Below are 23,433 nucleotides of genomic sequence, written 5' to 3'. Positions count from 1 at the left end.
AAAGTAGAGCCAAGCCAGAGGAAAACTACTTAAAGAAGCAGGGTTCAGTCAAGTAAGATGAGTCGGGAACAGTGTTGTATCTCTGCCCATATGTTTCTTTGCATATGAAGAACAGAGTCACTCTTCATTTTCACTGTATGCATTAACAGGGTATAAAATATCCATAAAACACATACGGTTACCACATTTGGAGCAGTTCTTAGAATTTCCTACCACCTCCAAGTGCCTAGTTACTTCTCTCACGTTATGGACTTATGGATGGCTTAGGACAATAGGGATAAATTCCTAAGCTTCAGATAGTATCTATGGAATAGTAAACCCACACTTACTTTGGAGAAGACTGAAAATCTCTAAGGTATTTTCAAAATACTGACAAGCCATCTTACATGAGTCTTATATCCTATTTAAACAGGCACACACATACCCCCATTTTAGTCAATGCTAACATTATTCTAGAGATCGCCCCCACACAAGAGATCCCAGGTTTACTCCTTGATATCTCCACAAGGGCTGAGAAGCAGCCCTGTCTGAAACCCTGGAGAGTCACAGCCAATGTAGACCTGGGGCTGGCAATGTGGTTTCTGTGGGTGCACCAGCACTTGCCAAGAACTCTGAGTGTGCTCCCGGAAAATTTTGCACTGCCCTCCACTTCTCACCACTGTCCCTCCATCACCTAACTGGCATGCTTCTCCCTACCTCTGTTCTAGTTGATGGAATATTATTCCATTAAGCAAAACAGAGGAAGGGGAAAGGGTGCCCGGCAGAAAAATGGCTTGGGAGAGGTCCACCAAACCCAAGGTCTCTTAGAGAAACAGAGGCTTCCCCCTCCCAGCCATTTTTTTGTCTGGGGACCCTTTTCCATAGCTCTATGCAAGTAGATTGAGCTATACCGCTCCACTGAGAAGAGGTGGGGACAAAGGTCCCCTGCCAAAAACTTGGTGAAGTAGGAAAAATCCAAGCAAGAAAAATCAGAATTCAGAGACAGGTACTCCTAACATTTTATGTTCCACAAAAATTTGTGGTGGTGCTTGGGATTATTTTTCAAAATGTGAAATGCTCTGATGGGCCCAAAAAGATTGCCTGCTACTGATGCAAACAATACTAAGGCTGCAATTCTATAAACATATACTTAACAACAAGTCTCAGTGAGCATAGTGGGACTTACCTCTCAGTAAACATGCACAGGATTACACTCTATCAGTAGTCTGATTCAATAAAAGCTGACATCTCATTTACTTTTTACTAGAAGCCTGGGACCAAACCAGAGCCAAGTGCAAGTGTGGGGAAAAATCCATGAAAAATAAAGTGCCCCTCAGCATGTTCAGTCAAGGATTTTGTTTTATGGCACCTGAACAGAGTACACAGTCCTTTCACACTGCATTGCCTGCTACTTTATTGGAAACCACCAGAGATCTATCAATAGATCTAAAATCATCCCATGGCCACTTCTGTTTAAACAATATTAAACACACCAGACTATAAATGAAATTCTAAGGCATCAATTTACTTACTGATCTTTGAGGTCTGTAAATTGTTTTTCAAGATTGGACATTTCATCTAAACATTCCATTCTTCGTCTTTCACAGTCCTCATCGTCCATTTCTGAGAAGAGAATTATTGACTTTAAGAACAGATCAGAACTGCCTCCTCACTCACAATCTAGATCCTAAATTTTTGTTCAGGTTCACCAATGTATTCATTAAAAAAACACAGCTAATGTTCCAAACTCCTTCATGGATCACTGCCTTGTCGTGGCGAAGGGGCTTGCGTAGCTCAATGAAGCTATGAACTATGCTGTGCAGGGCCACCCAAGACGGACAGGTCATACCAGAGAGCTATGACAGAACGTGATCCACTGGAGAAGGAAATGGCAACCCACTCCAGTATCTTTGCCATGAAAACCCCATGGACAGTACCAAAAGGCAAAAAGATATGACACTGGAAGATGAGCCCCTCAGGTTGGAAAGTGTCCAATATGCTACTGAGGAAGAGCGGAGGGCTAGTACTAGTAGCGCCGGAAAGAATGAAGCGACTGGGTCAAAGCCAAAAGGACACTCAGTTGCAGATGTATCTGGTGGTGAAAGGAAAGTCCAATGCTGCAAAGATCTGTACTCCATAGGAACTTGGAATGAAAAATCTATGAATCAAGGCAAGCTGGATGTGGTCAAACAAGAGATGACAAGACTGAACATCGACATCTTAGGAATCAGTGAACTAAAATGGACAAGAATGGGTGAATTTAATTCAGATGACCATCAGGTATACTACTGCGGGCAAGAATCTCTCAGAAGAAATGGAGTAGCCTTCATAGTCAATAAAAGAGAAGGAAAAGCAGTACTGGGATACAACCTCCAAAATGATAGAATGATCTCAGTTCGAATCCAAGGAAAACCATTCAACATCACAATAGTCCAAGTCTATGCCCCAACCAGTGGTCCTTAACATCATGGGGGATTGGAATGCTAAAGTAGGAAGCCAAAAGATAACCGGAATAACAGGCAAGTTTGGCCTTGGAGTACAAAATGAAGGAGGGCACAGGCTGGTAGAATTTTGTCAAGAGAATACGATGGTCATAGCAAACACTCTTTTCCAACAACTCAAGAGATGACTCTACACATGGACATCACCGGACGGTCTACACAGAAATCAGATTGACTATGTGCTCTGCAGCCAAAGATGGAGAAGCTCTATACAGTCAGTAAAATCTAGACCAGGAGCTGACTACGGCTCAGATCATGAGCTTCTTGTTGCAAAATTTAGGCTTAAATTGAAGAAAGTAGGGAAAAGCAGTAGGCCACTCAGGTATGACCTAAATCATATCCCTGATGAATATACAGCAGAGGTGACAAATAGATTTAAGAAATTAGATCTGATGGAGTGACTGAAGAACTATGGATAGAGGTTTGCAACATTGTACAAGAGATAGCAACTAAAACTAAAAGAAAAAGAAACGCAAGAAAGCAAAATGGCTCTCTGAGGAAGCTTTACAAATAGCTGAGGAAAGAAGGAAAGCGAAAGGCAAGGGAGAAAGAGAAAGATTTTATTTATTTATTTATTTATTATTTTAATTATTAAAACATTTCTATGCCACCCCATTCGCCGAAGCCTCAGGGCGGCTCACAACATACACCCAATTGAATGTAGAATTCCAGAGAATAGCTAGAAGAGATAAGAATGCCTTCTTAAATGAACAGTGCAAAGAAATAGAAGAAAACAATAGAATAGGGAGGACCAGAGATCTCTTCAAGAAAATTGGAGATATGAAGGGAACATTTCATCCAAAGATGGGCATGATAAAGGACCAAAATGGCAGGGACCTAACAGAGGCAAAAGAGATTAAGAAGAGGTGGCAAGATTACACAGAAGAACTATACAAGAAAGAGCTTAACGTCCCTGATAACCACAATGGGGTGGTCCCTGACCTTGAGCCAGACATCCTGGAATGTGAAGTCAAATGGGCCTTAGGAAGTCTGAGCAACAACAAAGCTAGTGGAGGTGACAGTATTCCAGCTGAGCTATTCAAAATTTTAAAAGACAATGCAGTAAAAGTGCTACACTCAATATGCCAGCAAACTTGGAAAACTCAACAGTTGCCACAGGATTGGAAAAGGTCAGTTTACATTCTGATCCCAAAGAAGGGCAATGCCAAAGAATGTTCAAACTACCGGACTCATTTCACATGCTAGCAAAGTTATGCTCAAAATCTTACAAGCTAGGCTTCCGTAGCATGTGGACCGAGAACTACCAGAAGTATGGTTGTGAAGGTTGGATCATAAGGAAGGCTGAGCATTGAAGTATTGAGACCTTTGAACTGTGGTGCTGGAGAAGACTCCTGCGAGTCCCTTAGACTGCAAGGCAATCAAACCGGTCAGTCCTAGAGGAGATCAACCCTGACTGCTCTTTAGAAGGCCAGATACTGAAGATGAAACTCAAATACTTTGGCCACCTAATGAGAAGGAAGGACTCCCTGGAGAAGAGCCTAATGTTGGGAACAACAAATGGCAAAAGAAGAAGGGGATGGCAGAGGATGAGGTGGCTAGATGGAGTCACTGAAGCAGTAGGTGTGAGCTTAAGCGGACTCTGGGGGATGGTGGAGGACGGGAAGGCCTGGAGGAATGTTGTCCATGGGGTCGCGATGGGTCGGACACGACTTTGCAACTAACAACAATGTTCCAAATGATCTAGTTTCAAGAGGAATTCATATTTGACAACCTTTTTGCAATGGATGGAAAATGCATTCAGCTTGTAAGATCAAAAGCAAAGTTTTCTTTATATTCCATGAGTGATCTTGGAAGAAAGCCAGGTTGCTCAGACTTGCATTTCACTCAGGCTTGTACTTCATTGTACAGCTGACTACATTAATATTTTAAATTACTGTCCAACAAGAACCATAAACTTTGAATGAACCAATCAGTAGGAGTGTAATATTGGTTATACTTCACAGTTCCATACCAAAAATTAAGTGGAAAGGTTTTTGTCAGTCTAAGAGAAAGTTCCTCTGTGTGCAATGTTGTGCAGCATCTTCTGAAAAACCGCCTTCATTCATCTGCCAAAACATCTGAATATGCTTTCCAGACAATGCGTCATATACCACTGCCAGCATCACCAGCAGAGTGGTGGGTTAATTTATATCAAGGGGATTTTAAATTAAGTATCTTGTTTGGTATTCATGATATTCAATATGCATACCAGCAGGTTTCTATAACCAATCAAAACAGAACCATTTGCTACTAAATAGCACCTCTATAAAACCTTGGAGCATAACCCTAATCCTCTGGTCATGGAGATCACATGCTCTGTGTAACTGCACCTGCTGAGAAATGACAGATCAATTCTGGTGCTGCTCACCACATTTATAAAAGGATGCTAAACCATATCACTCACTTGAAGGCTAAGGGTGCAACCCTTATTGCCTTGTGCAGCTATACATTATTATTAGTTATATATTGCCATATTTGCTAAACATAAGTCTATTGAAATAGAGTATTTCCAGAAAGCTACATTACACTGAAGTTTTCCCACTTAAAGAATTAATTCCTATTCCTAAAATCTACTACATTAAATTAGCCTGCAAGTTAGTGGACATATTGGTCTGTTCAGATCTTTTTTTCCACCTCTGGAAGACTGAGTAGGATTGCCTCTCCAGCCCTATTACTGAAGCAAAGCAATTGCTGGTCACAAGCTTTGCATTAGTGTGAAGGGGGGCCATTCATGGACAGATGGATGCACACATGGCTTCCCCATGTATCAGGAATCTTGGTTGATAGGTGTTCCCGCTTGGATGAAGAAGTTTAAGAGCTTACATTTGTGAACACCTAAGTCCCCTCTGTACTAATACTGAATATCTATGTTATTAGTGAGTTCAACAATGGCATTACATTACATACATTGCATTAGTAGAGGGGATAGCAGCACAAACTTATTCCTATTCCCTCCTCTATGTATTTATTGTATTCACCAAGAAGATCTGAACAGACCTCTGTTGAATCTTTATTGATGAGGCAACAGCAACCTGTTGATACAAATTACATAAAGCAGCGCTGAAGAATAAGTACAAAATGCAAGAGGAGACCTATAGAAATCCCATGAAGCTGACTGGTAGGAGATTCAAGATGGACAAAAAGCACTTCTTCACACAGCACATAATTAAATTATGACATTTATTATCAAAGGATGTAGAGATGGCCACCAACTTGAGTGGCTCTAAAAGAGAATCAGACAAATTATGGAGGACAGGTTATCAATTGCTACTCGTTATAATGGCTATATATTACCCCCACTATTGGAAGAAAGAAATCTCTGAATACCAGTTGCTGAGAAACATGGGATAGAGAGGGCTCTCAAATCTTGCTTAAGAGCTTCCAACAGGCTTCAGGCTGACCAGTATGCAAAGAGAATGCTGGAACAGATAGGGCTTTTGTCAGATTGAGTTCTTATATTCTTTTAAGTGTGCATAGTTTTTGTATATTGGATCTACTCTTTAGTTACAACCTGTCCATAAGGAAACAAACAGGGCAAATATCAGAAATGTATGAATGCTGTGAACAGCCCAGAGAGCTTCAGCTACTAAGCAGTATAAAAATGTAATAAATAAATGCCCCCCTTCCTCTTCTTTCCCACTCCCAGCAATGCTTTCTTGTCTTGTGCAGATAATATCATCTGCTAAATCACCAACCAAAGATGTGAGTCAAAGGTATTGTATCTGATCACAATTTCCGTCTATGTGCACTGAAATGTTTTCAATTAAATGCACATTAGATGAGTATGTTGGATGCTTTTATTACATATAATACATAATGTAATCAGCAATTTTAGCCATCAAAAATGCTAAAATCATATACTTTATTGAGCATTACAACTGTAATGCCCCTATATTGCAGATGGAAAGCTGCGGCTGACAGGTGATGGCCAATGTACAGAAACAGGGCACCTACGCCCCTCTAAATGTAAAATAAAACACAGCGTCCTAAAAATTCAACTGACAATAACACCCCAATTAAAACAATCTGATCTTAAAACATTGGGAAAATAAAAACGTTACTGGACTACAGCCACAAGAAACTTCTAATAATGAGGGTCACAGGTTTGTGATCACATTCTCTGACCTAGGGTGGGGCTGGCTGGGAAACACTTGGCGTTGCTGGACTTCATTTATTTAAGACATTTTTATAGCATTTCTATTTAGTCAATGACTCTCAGGACAGTTTGCAATACATTAAAAATTTAAAACAGAACATATACAGCCATTTAAATTTAAACAATCACAAGATAAAACCAATAAAAATATTACATTAATAAGAATAAAAGAGTCTAAAATCAGAAATATTATCTTACAGAAATAATTATGAAATAATTAAATCAAAGGCAAATTGAACAAACAAATAATCCCAGTGTCATCTGTAAGAAATAAGCTAAAATGTAAAAAAATTAACAGTTAAAATACTGTAAAAATAAAAAGGGGATGGACTGGCACCAAAAGATGTACAGTGTCGATGCCAGGCACACCTACCTGGGGAGGGGGGTTCCATAACTGGAACCACTTTCTTTATATCCTTAACAGCAGGTTCCCAGAGAAGGATCTCTGCTGATGACCTTAGGGTCTAAGCATGTTTGTATGGGAGGACACAGTCCATTAGATACCCAGGTCCTAAAACATGTAGGGCTTTATACATTATTATAAAGACCTTAAAGTGGGCCTGGACTTCAATTGGCAGCCAGTGAAAGTGGTATAACACTGGAGTTATATGCTCATGCCTTGGTGTTAGCAGGCAAGCTGCTCTATTCTGAAACAACTGCAATTTTCAGACCATTTTAAGGGCAGGTACACATAGAGTGCATTGCAGTAGTCCAAGAAAGAGGTTACCAGACATTGGATCACTGTTGCTAGGTTTTGCCTGTCCAGATAGACATGAAGCTGGAAAATCAGCAAATCTGATAAAGGTCACTCCTGGCCACAGGGCTCACCTGGTGTTCCAAGAGTACCCCTTCTGGGTCCAGAAGTTCCCCCAAATGTTGAACCCTGTCCTTTAGGGGGAGTACAACCCCATCAAGGACAGGGCAGATGTCATCCAACTGGACAAAGGACCCACCTACCAACAGGACCTCTATCCTGTCTGTATTAAGTCTCAATTTATTAGCCCTCATCTAATCCATCCCCTCACCCAGACACTGGTCCAGCACCAAGACAGGCACACCTGGATCAGATAAAAAGGCTATCTAAAGGACCATCTGTGTCCATATATAGCTACCTGCCCCCTCAGATCAGTTCAGGAGTCCCTTCCACAAGAACCACCCCTCAGGGAGATGAGAGGGGTGGCAACCAGGTGAAGGACCTTTTCTGCTGCTGCTCCCCATCTTTGGAACTCCTTCCCTAGGGAAATTCACCTGTTTATTTTCCAGGCAAAGACATACCTTTTTAGGAATTTTTTTTAATACTTAGCCTGAATGCTGTGGCCCTTTTTATATTGCTTCCATAGATGTTTTAATTCATTGTGTTTTAATAGGTTTTAATGTGTTTTATTTGTTAATATGTTTTATGTATTGTAAGCTGCCTAGGAAGGCCTTGGCAGTTATAGGCAGCCTATAAATACATGTATAAATACATAATAAATAAAAAAGAGAGGTAGAGTTGAATATCATCAGTGTACTGTTGAAACGTCAACCCAAACCTCTGGATGACCTCTCCCGGTGGTTTCCCATAGATGTTAAAAAGCATGTGGGAAAGTATGGATGTCTGTGGCACACCATGGTGCAAAAGCCATGGCACCAACCCATACTCCCCCAGCACCACCTTCTGGAAACAGCCAGCCAGGTAGGCGTGGAACAACCACAAAGTGCTGCCTTCTACCCCCAACCCAGCCAGCCTCTCCAGAAGGATACCATGGTTGATGGTATTAAAAACTGCTGAGAGGTCCAAGAGAACCAACAGGGACACCTCCCCCCCGCCATCTTTCTTCTGGCAAAGGTCACTTTGTTCTGTCAGGTTATGCATAGGACTCATCCTTAGAGTCCATTGCTTTAGTAAGGGTTAAAGCAAATGACTTTCTGGTAACTCACATGTCATTTTTAGATAATAGTGCAGAACAGCTTTCTTGGATTTTTTTTCAGGAGTATTTTACAGTGGCTATATTCAGATACACACCTCACCCTCCAAGGTTAATTTTGGTAGGAACGAGTCCAGAACCCCTCTATGCTCATACATTTTCCCCTTTCTTCCTCCAATATGAACAGAAGGAAATGATTAGAAGTTTTGGCTTCTGATTTCAATTGACTGCAATATCATCTTTACTGTAATGCGTGGTTATTCCTAACTATAGTCTGCTGGAACAAGCCAGTTTCATAAACTATGATTTGAATTTGGCTAGTCTCAGGCAAACCAGTTAACAGTAGCCAATACTTACAAATTTGGATGATACGCTAAATTAAAGCTCATAACAAACTCTCATAACAAACTGAAGCCAATGCTTTTGAATGCATCATTCCAGCTGCTCTGGAGCAAAAGAAATAAGAGGACAGAGGGAAGGACCAGTATGGAGGCTAGACTCATTTCCATCAATGGTTTATAGTGACATCCAAACGTAGCCACTATCAACCCTACATAGTTGTGTTTGGTGATAGGGATTGTCAAGTCAATATTTAATAGGGTGACCGGCAGTAGCCCAGGAGAAAGGAAATAATGGCATGAATGATGAAAAAGCAATATACACTTATTGAACATTAGCACTAATATGTTTTCAACATATTGAGATAATAGGGTTACTACTTGTCCCAAGGCAACAAGAAATAAAATTTGCATTTCAGAAATTTACCAGTTCTAGTACTTTAGTGCTTGACTCTAAAATACTTCATTCAAAACAAAGTTTTGAATTTTAAAGTTTCACCCTGTTGGTTAAATCCACTGCTATGTAACTGACCTTCTCATGTTACAGGATTTCCACTATAATCTCTTCTGTAGCCATGCAGGACACGCAACCATTCAGAGCAGATTTGGAGGCATATGGGAGTTGCCAGGGAAGGGGAAATTTGTTCTACCAGCAGTTTCAAATCCACTAATGTTGCAGAATGGAAACTGCTGGTAAAACATACTTCCAATCCAATGTGAAGCACTGAGGCCCTAGCAGCAATGCTTTTTGGAAGTTGTATATCTGCCTGTCTCTCTTACAGTGCCTAGTTTAGAAGATTATGAGGGCCAGGGACACAGGAATCATATTAAGGGGCTACATACAATTTGCAGAACTCATCAGAAGGACACAAGTTTCCTTTTGACTTCTGGATTATTTGGGATAAAAGCTGACTGCCAGTAATTCGGTACTGGCTGCCAACATTTCCCAACATGCTGTTCAGGAGGCAGAACACTTGGTATCTTTCAAATGCTTCCTCAAAAAGCACCATTCACTCAGATGTTCTCTAATCTGTAATAAAACCATATTGTCTATTTTACTGCTTCTGTGGTGCTCTGCATTATTTCATTATAATTTAATTGTGTCATATGGTACTGCTTTAAAATTTATTTTAAATGTGATTCAATTATGATTTTTAGTTTTATATGGAAACTGCTAAAGGATTTTAAAATAGTTAGCAGTATATAAATACTACAAATAAATAAATAAACATGGCACTCCCCAGAAGTTTTTATTTTTCAATTGTAACTCCTAGCATTCCTGACCATTCATCATGCTAGCTAGGAGCAATAGGAGCTGAAGTCCGAAATAGCTGAAGGGCACCAGGTTGAGAAAGGCTGATTGAGTCTTTCTCAATCAAGCAGGTTTATCTTTTTAAACTGAAATCATTGAGTGCCTTCCAGAATCTTCACATAGTAAGGAATACATGTGATTTCTTTATGGCAAGCTTTATAGTATCTCTTCATGAACACAGATGATTCCTAGGCATTAGTAAAATAGTCAACAGCATGGAAGAACTGACTGGCAGAAACTATCTTGAGACACCTTATAGGCTAAGGCTTTCCCCTCTCAAAAGAAAAGAGACTCCAGGCTGGAAAAATCTTGTCCTTGTCGTAGTGCTATCAACAGCCATTCTCATGTCAGAACAAGATGCCCAGCCTCTTACTTGCACCTAATAGCGAAGTCATCAGCGGGAGTCATCATTTTGAATATATGAACCATGGAAGGGGTGCACCATAGCTTACCATTAAAGTTTACCAGCAAAGGTGGGTTGCTGCGGTGCTTGAAAAGTTAACCCTAAAACAGCCCATTTGTTCTGGATAGCTTGTCAGCCACTCCAAAAATCCACCCTCAATGATTTTGCATGTAGTAACAAGCTACAGTATATCCCCACTGTTACTTGAATATTCAAAATTGTGGTGGCTGCTGTAATGAAAAACCCCACAGGGAACTACACAGCTCATTATATGTGAATCAGGCCTGCTTTTACACTTGGCTTACTCAAGCAGTATTTTAATATAATAGAATGCGAACCCAAAAATCTTGATTTACAGTCAGAGGTAATTTAAAGAGATTAGAATTAAGGTCTCAACTAAAGCTTCATCTTTTGGAAATGTCTAGTGATTCTTATGGCAATGTTGCATCTTATAATCTGACTGAAGCCCTAAGATGAATCAATCACAAGAGCTTGTGGAGCTTTGAATCTGATGTTCTTGCAACAGTTGCATGGGCATCACAGATGGATCGACTCTCTTCTTTCTCCCTGCACTTCCTTGTATTTCTTCCAAACTGTTCCTGATGGTTGGGGGTCCTCTAAAGCAGGTGGGTGGGGGAGGAAAGGAAGGGAATATTCTGTTGCCCAAGCAGATATCTACTCACTTAACACTGGATTTAGCTCTAAGTATATACATTAAATGTTAAAACAAAAGCATCAAATACACAGTTTTATTACATGGAGGGAAGGACACAAAAAGCCTGCCCCTGCGTTCTTATAGTTCAGAGTCCATATGCATAGGCAAAGGCTGCCTATGCATAGCATTTCTGCTATGATCCTATCTTATTATCATTGGACACTAGTCAACAGCTGAGCTATTAAAGATGATCAACACTGATTCAAAGGGGTTTTTTTCCAAGAGAGTACCTGGCCAAAGAAACCAAATGATCAGCTACTAGGCAGGATGGTGTTCACTTTAATAGTTGGCCAATTCACTCCTAAGGGAAAAAGAAAGAAAAACATCCCTCCTTTGCTGCTTTTGCAACTTTTAAGGAATAAAACAAGGACAACGGGAATCCTGTGGTCCTTTAACTCAACTTGGAATACACTGGGAGATTTCTCTGGAGAACCTAGAGCTCTCCAGAAATGTAAGTAGTGTCTTGCCAACACAGCACCTTCCCCACTGGAAGAGCAATACCTTAGTTGGTGGGGACTGCTCCCTAAGACAAATAAAACCTACATTAATAGTGCTAATGGAAAGAAAAAGAATGAGGGTAGGTAGATTTGGGATCTACTTGCACCAAAGTGAAAGGGAGATGCAAGTGCCTTGAAAAGAGGACTGTATTCAGTGTTATTTCTACTTAGAGTCGACCCTCTGAAATTAACAAGACTAATGAAGTCCCATTCATTCCAATGACTCTATTTGAAGTAGCACTAACATTGGATACAGTCCAGAGTTTGCAAGAACATGTGTGCTACTTTGGAGCAGTTTACTATGTTAAAGTTGATCTATTGGCCCAGAGAGCAAAATATTCACCTTCCTCTATAAGTTGACTGGAACCAGACTACACAGTAGTTATCAGAAAGCAGACGTTCCACAGCCTGCCAAATCTACTGAAACTAAAGTAGGAGAAAAATGAGAACAAAAGACTGCTATTCATTCTTTTTTAATAAGCCTAAGGAATGCAGAGGAACCCTGTGCTCTCAAAGCTTTATTTCTTCAAGTAAAGAAATGCTTTCTAAACACATATCAGAAATGAGAAGACAGGATGCATTCCAAACCCTGACCTCCAAGAGCTGTGGATTCACAGGCGTTATGCTGGATGAACTATACAAATGAAGAAAAGCATCAAGTATGGAACTTAAAATGTGTCTTAATTAAACTAACCTGCTGCTGGGCACCATCACTTGAGATGTTGGGCAGCTCTACAGTGGGTACAAAAATTAATTTCTGAAACACTCTCATGTGTAACATCCAATTCTGAACATGTCAGAAATGGGGAGAGACAGATTACATTTTGACTTACTGAAAGTAACCAGTAGTAGGTTTGTGAAATGAAATAGCTATACTTATGCAGGACATACATATACAGAATTGTATCCAATTGTATTGTTCTTCCAGCCACAAATAACTGCTGGTGGAATGGATTTCCCTTTTTTCCCAGCAGCTCAGTGCCCCCCAGCTGTTCTGGAAGATTGATAGATTCTTCAGAGCAGATCTGGGTCATCCACAGGAGGCTGCAGGAAGTAGAGGGCAGGCAATTCCCACTACATGAGCAGAAGTCCCCTTGTGTGATTGGACTTCTACCTCATGAATGCATAGTTTAGGGGGCTTTTAAAAAGTAGCGAACACATTTAACTATGGCTGTAAAGCATAGTTCAAGTATACCAATTATTGGATGCTGGGAAAAAGCCAACACCAGACAGCCATGTTTTTAAGTTTCACAGAGGCATCTGATTAGTGAGCATTAGAGGCAAGAGCTATGTACTAGGTATGTCAACTCCTATGCCCTTAGAACATCTCTGAGAAGTTAATCAGAAAGTTTCACAAATTGTCCAACGTTTTGCACACAAATTTTTCTTGGCAATAGAGGGACAAATGCAAGTTTCAGGCTGCTACTCTGGATAGGTAATTTAATTGCAAGAATGTTCTTTCTGTTATGATGCACTGATTATTTTTGTTTTCTTGTAAGGCATGGGACTTACCATTTATTTGTGAGAAGAAGAAAATAAAAAAGAGCATAGGCGAGTGTGGTGCAGCCAGAGAAGAGAGGAAGACTCTTTTAGACAGGGAACTTTTATCTGAAGTGCAGCGGGTGGGGGGCATGTTTTGCCATGGCAATTTTAGAATACTCCATATATTTGGATTGGGGTAAGAAGAGAAAGATAAGGGGAAAAAAGAAAGCAACTATGACAGAAAATATCAGTGATATTATATCAGAAATATCCTATACTTACAGAAGCAGAAGGTAAGGCTAGCAGTGAGATTTATGGAAATATGACCATGAGACATCTATCAATTCAATGAAGGGAAAGCAAAAATAGCCAGGCAGGCCTAAGAGTTTAAGGGCTATGGGTTGCACCAGATGGATTGTATTCAATATTAGTCTTCCCCAATATGATGCTCTCCAGATGTGCTGGACTCCCAGCATCCTAACTGGGGCACGGGGCCCTTGGTCTAGCTTGGGATAGGCTGGTTAATTTATTTCAGAGTCTGCTGTAAGTAGGACTAACGCAGGGCACAACCTTGTGTCCCCTGTGCTAGGACATCTTCCAAACTGTGTGGGTGAGAAAGTGACTAGCCCAAACACCTTATGTCAGCTTACTTGGCCAAATGTCCCTGTGCCAGTCATTCATGGCACACTGGCAAGGCTGAAAGAAAGGGGAAATCCAAAATTGCCATTTCTTCCAGGGCAGCCTGCTGACAATGCTCGCCACCACAGGTATCCTAGTGGAATATGATGATTTGCGGGGAAGAAGCTGTGGAAGAAGAAGGGGGAAAAGGAGGGTCTCCGCGACTGTGGGCATGAGTGGCACTTATCAGATCTGTGCTCTCCCATGCGGGTGGTTCAGAACCAGGGAGCCTTCTAAGAGATCATCCGCGGTGCGGGAGGAAATGCGGGAGCGGAGGGGAGGGGAGGGGGCGTATGCTTTACCGAAAGGGAGGCAGGGCCGGCGGCGAGGCGGGGCGGAGCTCTCCTTCCCACCCACCGACCTAACCCAAGCGAAGCAGAGGCGGGCTCTTCCCGCCTCGACGCGTGCAAGTGGGCGCCCCTTGCCCGCCTCACCTGAGCTGTCCCCCTCCTCGGACACGGAGGAGCTCTCCGACTCCTCCTCCTCGGAGCTGCTGCCCTCGTTCTCCCCGTAGTCCACCTCCATCTCGTCGTGGTTGTTCTCCTTCTTCTCCCGCGAATGGACCGGCATCGCGCCCGCGCTCCGCCGACGCCCGGCGTCGCTCCGCTAGGCACCTGGACAGCAACCTCACCGCCGGCCCGACCCGGCCCTCAGACGCGCCAGAGCTCCGCCTCAGCGAAACCCCGCCATCCGCCTCAGCCCGGCACAACCTAACACTCCTCTCTTTCGCTCATTGGTGGACGCCCCGCCGGCGTCGGATGGGGGGCTCCCGCAGCCGAAGCGACGTGTGGCGGAGCTTTCCGTGTCGTGGAGCATCTTGGGACATGTAGTCGCCCAGGAGAGCTGCTCACCCCCTTGAGGGGGCGGTAGAAGATTGATCGGCAGAGACAGGAACGGAAAGGGTACTGGCTTGTGTAATGATCAGCAAGCACGCGAACGTACCTTCCGAAGATTAACAACTCTTAGAGTAAAATCTCACATTCTGAGTGTATAATAAGATCAGTAATTTCCCAACACAATCCCAAACGCGTCTAACTGAGAAAATCCTCACTGAGTCTGGTAGGGTTTTCTTACAGGTAACTGGTTACAAAATGCAGCCTAAGAATTTCAGAAGCACGTTTTTATTGGATGCGGCAGATAAAGTGTTTATATAATATTTGGAGTGGCCTAACTTCAAATCCATACAGAACAGCTCCAGCGAAGGTTATTAAGAAGTTATGGGCACCCACAGAAATTTTTGCAAGGTGTGTGTGTGTGGGGGGGGGGAGAGGGAATGAAGGCTGCACAACAGTGTGGGATTGCAGTGTTTGTGTTGCTACAACACACCCTTCCATTTTCCTTATGTCTGCACATTGCTTAGCATCACATTCTGTGACATTTAGACAAATTCAAATACTATCAGAAAATTCTGGAAAGTTGACAGTACTAATGCAGATCAGTGTTATATTCAAGAAGCCACACAACTGTTGGAAGAATAGAAACAACACTAGCCTTAACCTTTATAAAGGTGCCTTTCCTACAACTGAAAAGCTTTTTTTTCACGTTACTGGTCCTCCTCTTCACTTTTCTCAGCTCTGTATTCTTTCTATAGTGAGACTAATCAGAAGAGTATTTTAGATGTGGCCAGACTTAGATTTGATATTTTACCTAAATGGCCTTCCACACTCCCGAGATCTCTCTCTTTGACAGAAAGTTTAGTTGCCATCAGTGTATATGGAAAGTTAGGAATGCAATATCTATCATTTTTACTGACTGGCATGAATATTACCATTATGTTACCCTTTATTCAGAGACCTCTGGTCAGTCACCATCTTTCCTTCTTAAGAATGCATCTAGATCTATGTAGGTTACTGAAACAGTCATAGGAAATAAGGGTTAAGGTTGTTTACTTTTGAATAATTCTAGTCCTTGGGAAGATGTTTTTTCCTTGAGGATGAGAAGATGCCTTCGTGATTACCAAGGAAGCAGTTCCATTAGCACCTGAAAGAGCCATGTTGCTGTCCTCTGCTTTGCAATGGCTATTCACAAATTTGGCAATCAAGTCATTGACCAGGGCCTGATCTACTATTAAATAGAGTGAGGCAGTGGCCTCAGGCAGCAGATTCTGGGTATCATGGCAAAATGTTATGCCAGTGGCATAATGTTAATTGTTTAGTTTGATGCTGTTATATTGCTACTGCCAGGGATTGAAAGAGATGCTACTGAGATTTTTCTCCCTCATGTGCTGGATTTGGGTATTATTACTTAAGTAGGTGGAAGGGCCACCATTTGCTGCTTTGTCTCAGGCAGCACCAGTTCTTGGGTCAGCCTTTCTGTTGATGCCATATCATTTATAAATTAAATAGCAGCAGTCCCAGTAGAGCACTGGAATCTAATTTCTCTCCATTGTGAAAACTATCTCATTTATGTCTTCTGCCTACATCCAGTAGGAAGGAAAATATTTCTTAACTTTTTAAAGCAACCCCTCAAAGGACACTTCCTGTTCCCCATGCATCATCCTGTAAGACAAAGGAAACAGCAGCAATAGCACGTTGTCAGAGGGAGAGACAGGATCTCATCCCAGAGTGCACAGCACAGAATAATGGGCTCAAATTACAGGAAGCCAGATTCTGACTAAACATTAGGAAAAACTTCCTGACTGTTAGAGCAGTAAGACAGGGGAACCAAGTACCTAGGGAGGTTGTGGGCTCTCCTATCCTGGAAGCGTTCAAGATGCAGCTGGATGGGCCTCTGTTAGGGGTGCTCTTGGAGTTCTGTGTTGAGCAGGTGTTGGACCCCATTGGCTTATGGGCCCATTGCAACTCTACTGTTCTATGATTCTATGATCTACCACACCTACTTGTCAGTGTACTAGAAAGCTTTACACTGTAGTTGTATGTATATTGTGTCTGAACCTTTTGCACAGAAGTTTGGGGTCCTGCCCCAGTGCAGCAATCTGAGATTGTTTTGCGTGCATGAGTGTGTTATACACTTCCTTGAGCCTTTTTCACATGTCATTTCTATGCCAATGTGTTATTTGAATATAATCTAATATCCTGCATCTTGTGGACCAATGACATCCAATGCTTTTCAAACTGGTTAACGTCTATAATGAATAATTCAATTGCATAGAAATAATGTATTTTGTCAATCATAAAAGAGCACAGGGACAGGTAAATTAATTGGACAGCTCCTGGTACATAAGGAACATACTGGAATTCATGTACAAATATACAGAAATCGCTTTACATAGAATCCCTGCAATCAACAAGTATAGATGTATTGATCCTTAGTGTTTGGGCATAAGAGTACAAGTACAAAACAAAGGTTTTACTCTGCAGTTCTATGCATCTTTCCTCCAAAGTAAGCCCTACTAAGTTCAATGATATATGTATAGAATTGTAGCCTAACAGTACAAGCCTATGCACATCTACTCAAATGTAGGACCCACTGAACTCAGTTGAACTTACTCCCAGAAAATGTACTTAAGCCTGATAGGATTAATGATGAAGGGGAAAAAATTGAACGATAAAAAGGAGAGCCAGTGTGGTGTAGTGGTTAAGAGCATGGGACTGGGACTCAGACAATCTGGGTTCTAGTGCCTGCTCAGCCATGGAACCAACTGGGTGACTTTGGGCCAGTCACAGACTCTCAGCCCAACCTACCTTACAGGGATGTTGCTGTGGGGATAAGATGGAGGAGGAGATGTAAGCTGCCTTGAGCCCTTTGTAGGAAAAAGGCAGGATATAAACCGAAAAATAAATAAATAATCAGAAAAAGGAAGAGGCTGCATGAGTGAAACTGGGTTTGATAACTGTGCACATAACAGACTATAAATAAAAGGCACACTTCTCAGTATTTTTGTCACTAAGAATGGGACCAGAAAGAAACAGAGGGACACGGACTTTTGTGAGGGATAAGGGTCCCTGCATCTGAATAGAAGAAGCAAAGACTGAATACAGCATCTGGGAAACTTCAGATGTGTTGGACTGCTATTCCCATTATGCTGTGACTGGGAAAAATGGGGAATGCAGTTCAACACATCTGGAGTGGACTAGGCCAGAGCAAATGGGAGATCAAAACATGTAAACAGGAGTACAAACTAGAAATGTACATAGTTCCCATTAATTTAAATTCTAGGTTATGTTAATCAGTAGCCATAAGAAATACTGTGGCACCTTAGAGACTAACTGACTCATTGTACTATTTGTTTTTGTAGGAGCTGAAGTTCAGTGAAGGGTAAGGCAAGATAAAAACTAATCTCTGTATAACACAGATGCCAGATTATTGAGAAATACATTTGTATGAAAACAAAATAATGTCTATGAAGTTCCTTCAATATAGTATTTCAATGAAGTTCCTTCAATATATAATTTGCACATTATTAATAAGCATTAAAGGGAATTGAAGTTTATATATATATATATATATATATATATTGCACTGTATCAGTCACCCGGCATCTTGAATATTACAAAGCTGTGAATTAAGTTCTACAGTTTCATCTACAATTCTGCTTCTCTCTTCTGTCCTGGATCTACTTGTAGAACTCTAGAGATTTTCTAGCAGATCAGCAGGAGTTTCTGACTCCCAATTGCTTAACAACAGAAAGTTAAATTATTATACCAAGAAGAAGGTTTAGTAGCCATGAGTGACTCTTGGTGTGGAAGGATTGTTAGCTCCCTTCAGTTCTGGTATTCGAAACAAATACATGAGCTCCTGTGCTGTAGAGATATGGTAGTTAGATGATTTCTGCCTCTGCTTTTAGTTAAACCACAGTAAATTTTATCAATGAGGATCTGCTGTGCTACAGTACAGGCAAGCAACTTGTGGTCTCCCAAATGTTTTGGCTTACAACACCCATCATCCATCACAATTGCTTATTCTGGCTAGTGTTGATGGGAGTTATGGATTGTGACATCTGGAGAGTCACAAGTTGTCCAGCTCTCTATCACAAGGATTTGGCACAATGTTCAGATCAATAACGCTTGTCTTGCCTCTCATTGAATGTGTTGGTGCACTTCTCTCTAGTGTGGCGGCCATAGTTATTACATAAAGATATAAATTATATTGTTTCCTTACATTTTTAGATTGTCTGCAGGACTCCTTGAGTGCAAGTGGATGTTTAAGTAAGTTACTAATTTGTACCTACATCTCAGAAACAGGTTTTCAGGCATCTAGAACAACATGTAAAAGAAGTAGATTCACACTGATTTCAGTTGCCTCATAGTGTAGCGGGTAGCGACAAGCCAACATGTGCAGTGCTGCAGGGAGCTATTAGAATAAGCTTTGAAAAGTTGAAAAAGATTGAAACTTACTTACATTTATTTATGGATTTTCTGAATTCTTATTTTAATTTATTTGTGTGTCCCTTTGCTCTCCTAGAGAGAGACTATTGTGTTTCAATTGAGTAAAGGGCAAAACTACTGGGTGGGAGTTTTGAAACTAAATTACCTGGGACAAATTTCCAGAAGACAGACTATTACTGTGAGAATGCTACCTGTATTGTCCCAGTGGTGTGAAAACATAGGGTCACCCTGTAATAGAATCATAAAATAATAGAGTTGGAAGGTGCCAGAGGGCCTTTAGGTCCAATCCCCTGCTCAGTGCTGGACTCCAATTTGACCTATGCCAGGAGAGAAACAGGGGGAGTGTCACCCTGTTGATACTCCTGGACCTCTCAGTGGCTTTCAGTACCATCAATCATGGTATCCTGTGGGGACAACTAAGTTGGTAGTTGGGGGCATGGCATTGCAGTGATTCTGTGCCTACTTGGAGGTTCATCTCCAGAAGGTAGTGCTTGAGAAATACTATTCAACCCCATGGATTCTTCAGCATGGAGTTCCTCAAGGGTCTGTGCTGTCCCCCATGCTATTCAACATCTACATGAAACTGCTGAATCCAGAGTTTTGGAATGTGTCACCACCAGTATGTTGAAGACACACAGCTCTATTTCTCCTTTTCATCTTCAGCAGGTGAGGCTGTGGATATGCTAAATCCATGTCTGGCTGCACCAAAGGACTGGATGAGGGCCAACAAACTGAAGCTCAATTCAGACAAGATTGAGATACTGTTGATGGGTGGTTCCCCTGACCAGATGGGGGTGCTCAACCTGTTCTAGATGGGGTTGCACTCCCCTTGAAGTAGCAGGTTCATAGCTAGGGGGTGCTCCTTGATCCATCTTTGTTATTTGAGGCTTATGTGGCCTCAGTGGCTCAGAGTGCCTTCTACAAGCTTTGGCCAGTGACCTGGCTACACCCCTATCTAGACAGAGATAGTCTGGCTTCTGTAATCTACCCATGGGTAAACTCTTAATTAGATTACTACAGTGCACTCTGCATGGGACTGCCCTCAGTTCAGAAGCTACAGATGGTGCAGAATGCAGCAGCCAGAGTAATGATCAAGATTAATAGGCCCCAACATGCAAGACTGGTTCTGGCCCACCTGCACCGACTGCCTGAATGCTTCTGGGCCCAATTCAAGGTGGTGCCTAGGACTGCAATACCTGTTGGAGCATCTCTCCCAGCCACAATCTGTGTGGACACTACACTTAACCTCTGGGGCTTTCATCCAACTGCCAACCCCATGGAAGGCTTGGGGGGTGGCAATTAGAGAGGGGGGCTTTTCTATGGTGGGCTTCCCATCTTTGGAACAACCCCTTGTGCAGCAGCTCACCAGGCTACCAATAATACTTATTTTCAGTGCCAGGTCAAGACAGCTCTTTACACAGTTTTTTTAAAGATCACCTTGCTTATCTACAAGCCTGAGCAGATTGTCAAAGTGATTCTTCTTTTTTGTGTCTTTTTAATCATATTTTAACTGCATATTTTAAGATACTTGAAATAATTTTAAATTTATTTTAACATCCTTGTTTTTATAATTCTATTGTATATTATTGCTTTGTTCAATGCATTGTTGTAAACTACCCAGAGAGCTTCAGCAGGGTGGTATTGAAATGAAATAATCTGGAATAGCCTGTTTATTTTGCTAGTTGATCATGTAAGGTATCCAGATATATGTAGAAAAGATTTTATTATCCTAATGAATTAATAACCTCTAGGATAGAAGGACTATATTCTTGCACAGTCCTAAAATGTCTGAAAGTTAGTGCTAAGTACTGAACGAAAAGATTTATCCCCCTTCCCAGGATACCAGTGAAAGTACATCAACATCTTATTGATTGGGTTAACACAGCAAGGTAAGCCACTGTGGCTTCAAAAGCACAGTAGAGTGGACAAGCAGATGGCTTACAGTGTTGTGCAAACCCAAAATTGTTTTGTCATTGTCATTTCAGTTGGGCTTATAGTCTACTCACATAAGTCATGGCTTGTTAGAGGGTTTGTGTGCCCCTTGATGGCTTGCTATGTGATCTGAATCTGAACGGTGCAATCCACTGGGGAGGGGAGGACCTCATAAGTGAGCGTCTTGGTAAGAGTGGTGCTGGCTACCCCAATGGCACTTAAGGGCAGCTGTCACTGGCTTTCCTATTGAAGGCTTGGGGAGGTAGTAGATGATATCACTGCTGTGTCAGTCATGTCAGTCAAACCTCACTTGCGGTTAACGGAAGTAGCATGTGGCAGAAGCACATCCCACCACTCATGCTGGTTAGTACGCTTTGTAAGCCAGGGTGAGACCTGTCCCACTCCTTTGTTGTCATTGCCATGTAGGGCTTGAGGGGGCAGCAGCAGGGTAGCTACTTTGTTTGGAGACAGGATGAGTTGTGTTCTGCTGGGTCTCCTCACAAGCAATGCCTCTCTCCCTGCCATCTCTACCTGTTGTTTCAAGCCAAGGGGGTGTGGCAGAGAAGCGGCTGCCACTGGGGACCACTACTATGGCCAGTCCTTTTGACTGGTTATGATGGCTATCAGTGGAGCCAAAACAACGGGTGTCCTTCTCTGCTCCCATGCTACTGTCAGGCAGAGATGGGGGAAGGTTGGTGTCCCTGCATTGTACCCTGGGATACCTGTGGAAGGTCCAAGAAAGTCAATCAAGGCACTATTCTCTTGTGCCCAAAGTGATAGAGAGGCTTATTATGCCATAGAGCTCTCACATTCTCACACAAGTTTTCAAACACTGAGGGACAGACAACCAATCCATGTTTATTCTGAGCAGCAGTGCCTGTACGTTTGCTATATTTTTTTTTATTTTCGAGTTATATCCTGCCTTTTTCCTACAAAGGGCTCAAGGCAGCTTACATCATTCTCCTCCTCGCTCTTATCCCCACAACAACCCTGTGAGGTAGGTTGGGCTGAGAGTCTGTGACTGGCCCAAAGTCACCCAGTTGGCTCCATGACTGAGCAGGGACTCGAACCCAGATCTCCTGAGTCCCAGTCCCATGCTCTTAACCACTACACCACACTGGCTCTCACTGGTGCATAGCACAGCAGTGAACACTACACATGTAAATTGCAATCATCTATCACTATAGAGTTAAATATTTTCCTTTAACAAGTTCGGCTTATTATGTATGTATATACATTCAAACAAAAAAAACACACGTAGACACATATAATCCGGGGTATTGCTACCCTGCCCCTAGAAATGAGTGTGTGCAGACTCTTCCAGCAGGCTTTTTTAGTCTTACAGTCCGTAAGATTCTGAAATTCAGTGAATTTTCTGATTGTGAACAATCACTTTTACCGGGCTTATATCCGAGGTTGCATTTCGGAAAGCTGTAGGTTGATCAGCACCCTTTGCCATGAGTTCGGATTCGAATAAAGCTCTGGAAAGAAAGGAAAACAAATCACGGTCTTCCGCCCGGGACAAATAGCACAGCACCTGGCAAAGTAGGAACAACCCCAAGCAACTCTTGTCTTCGGCCTTGCAAACGAGCAACCGGAAAAGCTTTCCCAGCCCTTCCAGTCCCTCGGCTATGACGTCAGGGCGAAGGCGGTTGCCATGGGCACCCTGGAATTCGCACCTGACGGCTGTCGTGAAGCAGCAGAACGAGAGCTGAGTAGGGGAGGGAGGGAGGGAGAAGTAACGCGGCGCTGCGGGGGAGAAACCCAAGGCTAGCCCTGCCTCAGCACCATTAGCCCTCCCTCTCCCAGTAAGGCGCGCCTGAGAGCCTGGAGTGCGCCGGCCGCACCCGCCTCTTTAAGGCGTCGTCGTTTGCTATGTAGGGAGCCTTCACTGGGGCGCGGATCGGGAGGCCGCAACGCGCCTCCTCCCGAGCATTCGGGGGGTCCCCGCGGCGGCGGCGGCGAGTCGAGGAGGAGGACAACGAGGCAGCCCCGGTGGCCCCGCAGGCGGGATGTTCTCCAAGAAGCCACACGGCGATGTGCGGAAATCCACGCAGAAGGTGCTGGACACCCGCAAGGACCCGCTCACTCGCCTCAAGCACCTGCGCGTCGTTATCGGTGAGGAGAAGGCAGCGGCGGCTCGAGGCCCTTTGGGCTGAGGGACGGGGTAGGGTGGGGTGTGTGAGTTGCCTTGCAAGGAGCCCAGGAATTGGCCGTCTTCTCCGAAGGGAGGGACGGCCTTACT

The 23,433-nt window shown here is 42.6% G+C and overlaps 2 protein-coding genes across 12 annotated transcripts in view; one reads left to right on the top strand and one right to left on the bottom strand.

Moving 5' to 3' along the window:
* BRMS1L (BRMS1 like transcriptional repressor) overlaps positions 1-14,686 on the bottom strand; it is a 43,390-nt gene extending 28,704 nt beyond the window's left edge. The window contains exons 1-2 of the mRNA XM_044436939.1: positions 14,403-14,686; positions 1,512-1,602 (exon numbers count right to left, since the gene is read on the bottom strand). Of these exons, the coding sequence (XP_044292874.1) occupies positions 1,512-1,602; positions 14,403-14,538 (227 nt within the window). The 5' untranslated portion in view covers positions 14,539-14,686. The remainder of the gene's footprint in view (positions 1-1,511; positions 1,603-14,402) is intronic.
* Positions 14,687-22,917: 8,231 nt separating this feature from the next.
* RALGAPA1 (Ral GTPase activating protein catalytic subunit alpha 1) overlaps positions 22,918-23,433 on the top strand; it is a 171,594-nt gene continuing 171,078 nt past the window's right edge. For all 11 annotated transcript variants that reach the window (XR_006415374.1, XR_006415375.1, XM_044436720.1 and 8 more), the window contains exon 1: positions 22,918-23,306. Coding sequence is in view for 9 of the 11 variants with exons in the window: in XM_044436720.1 (XP_044292655.1) it covers positions 23,201-23,306 (106 nt within the window). In the remaining 2 variants the exon portion in view is untranslated. The remainder of the gene's footprint in view (positions 23,307-23,433) is intronic.

Source organism: Varanus komodoensis, unplaced genomic scaffold, assembly GCF_004798865.1.
Source record: "Varanus komodoensis strain SLA01 unplaced genomic scaffold, ASM479886v1 scaffold3, whole genome shotgun sequence".
Classification (NCBI taxonomy): Eukaryota; Metazoa; Chordata; class Lepidosauria; order Squamata; family Varanidae; genus Varanus; species Varanus komodoensis.
Note: the sequence above shows the minus strand (reverse complement) of the source record. Positions and strands in the feature narration are given on the sequence as shown.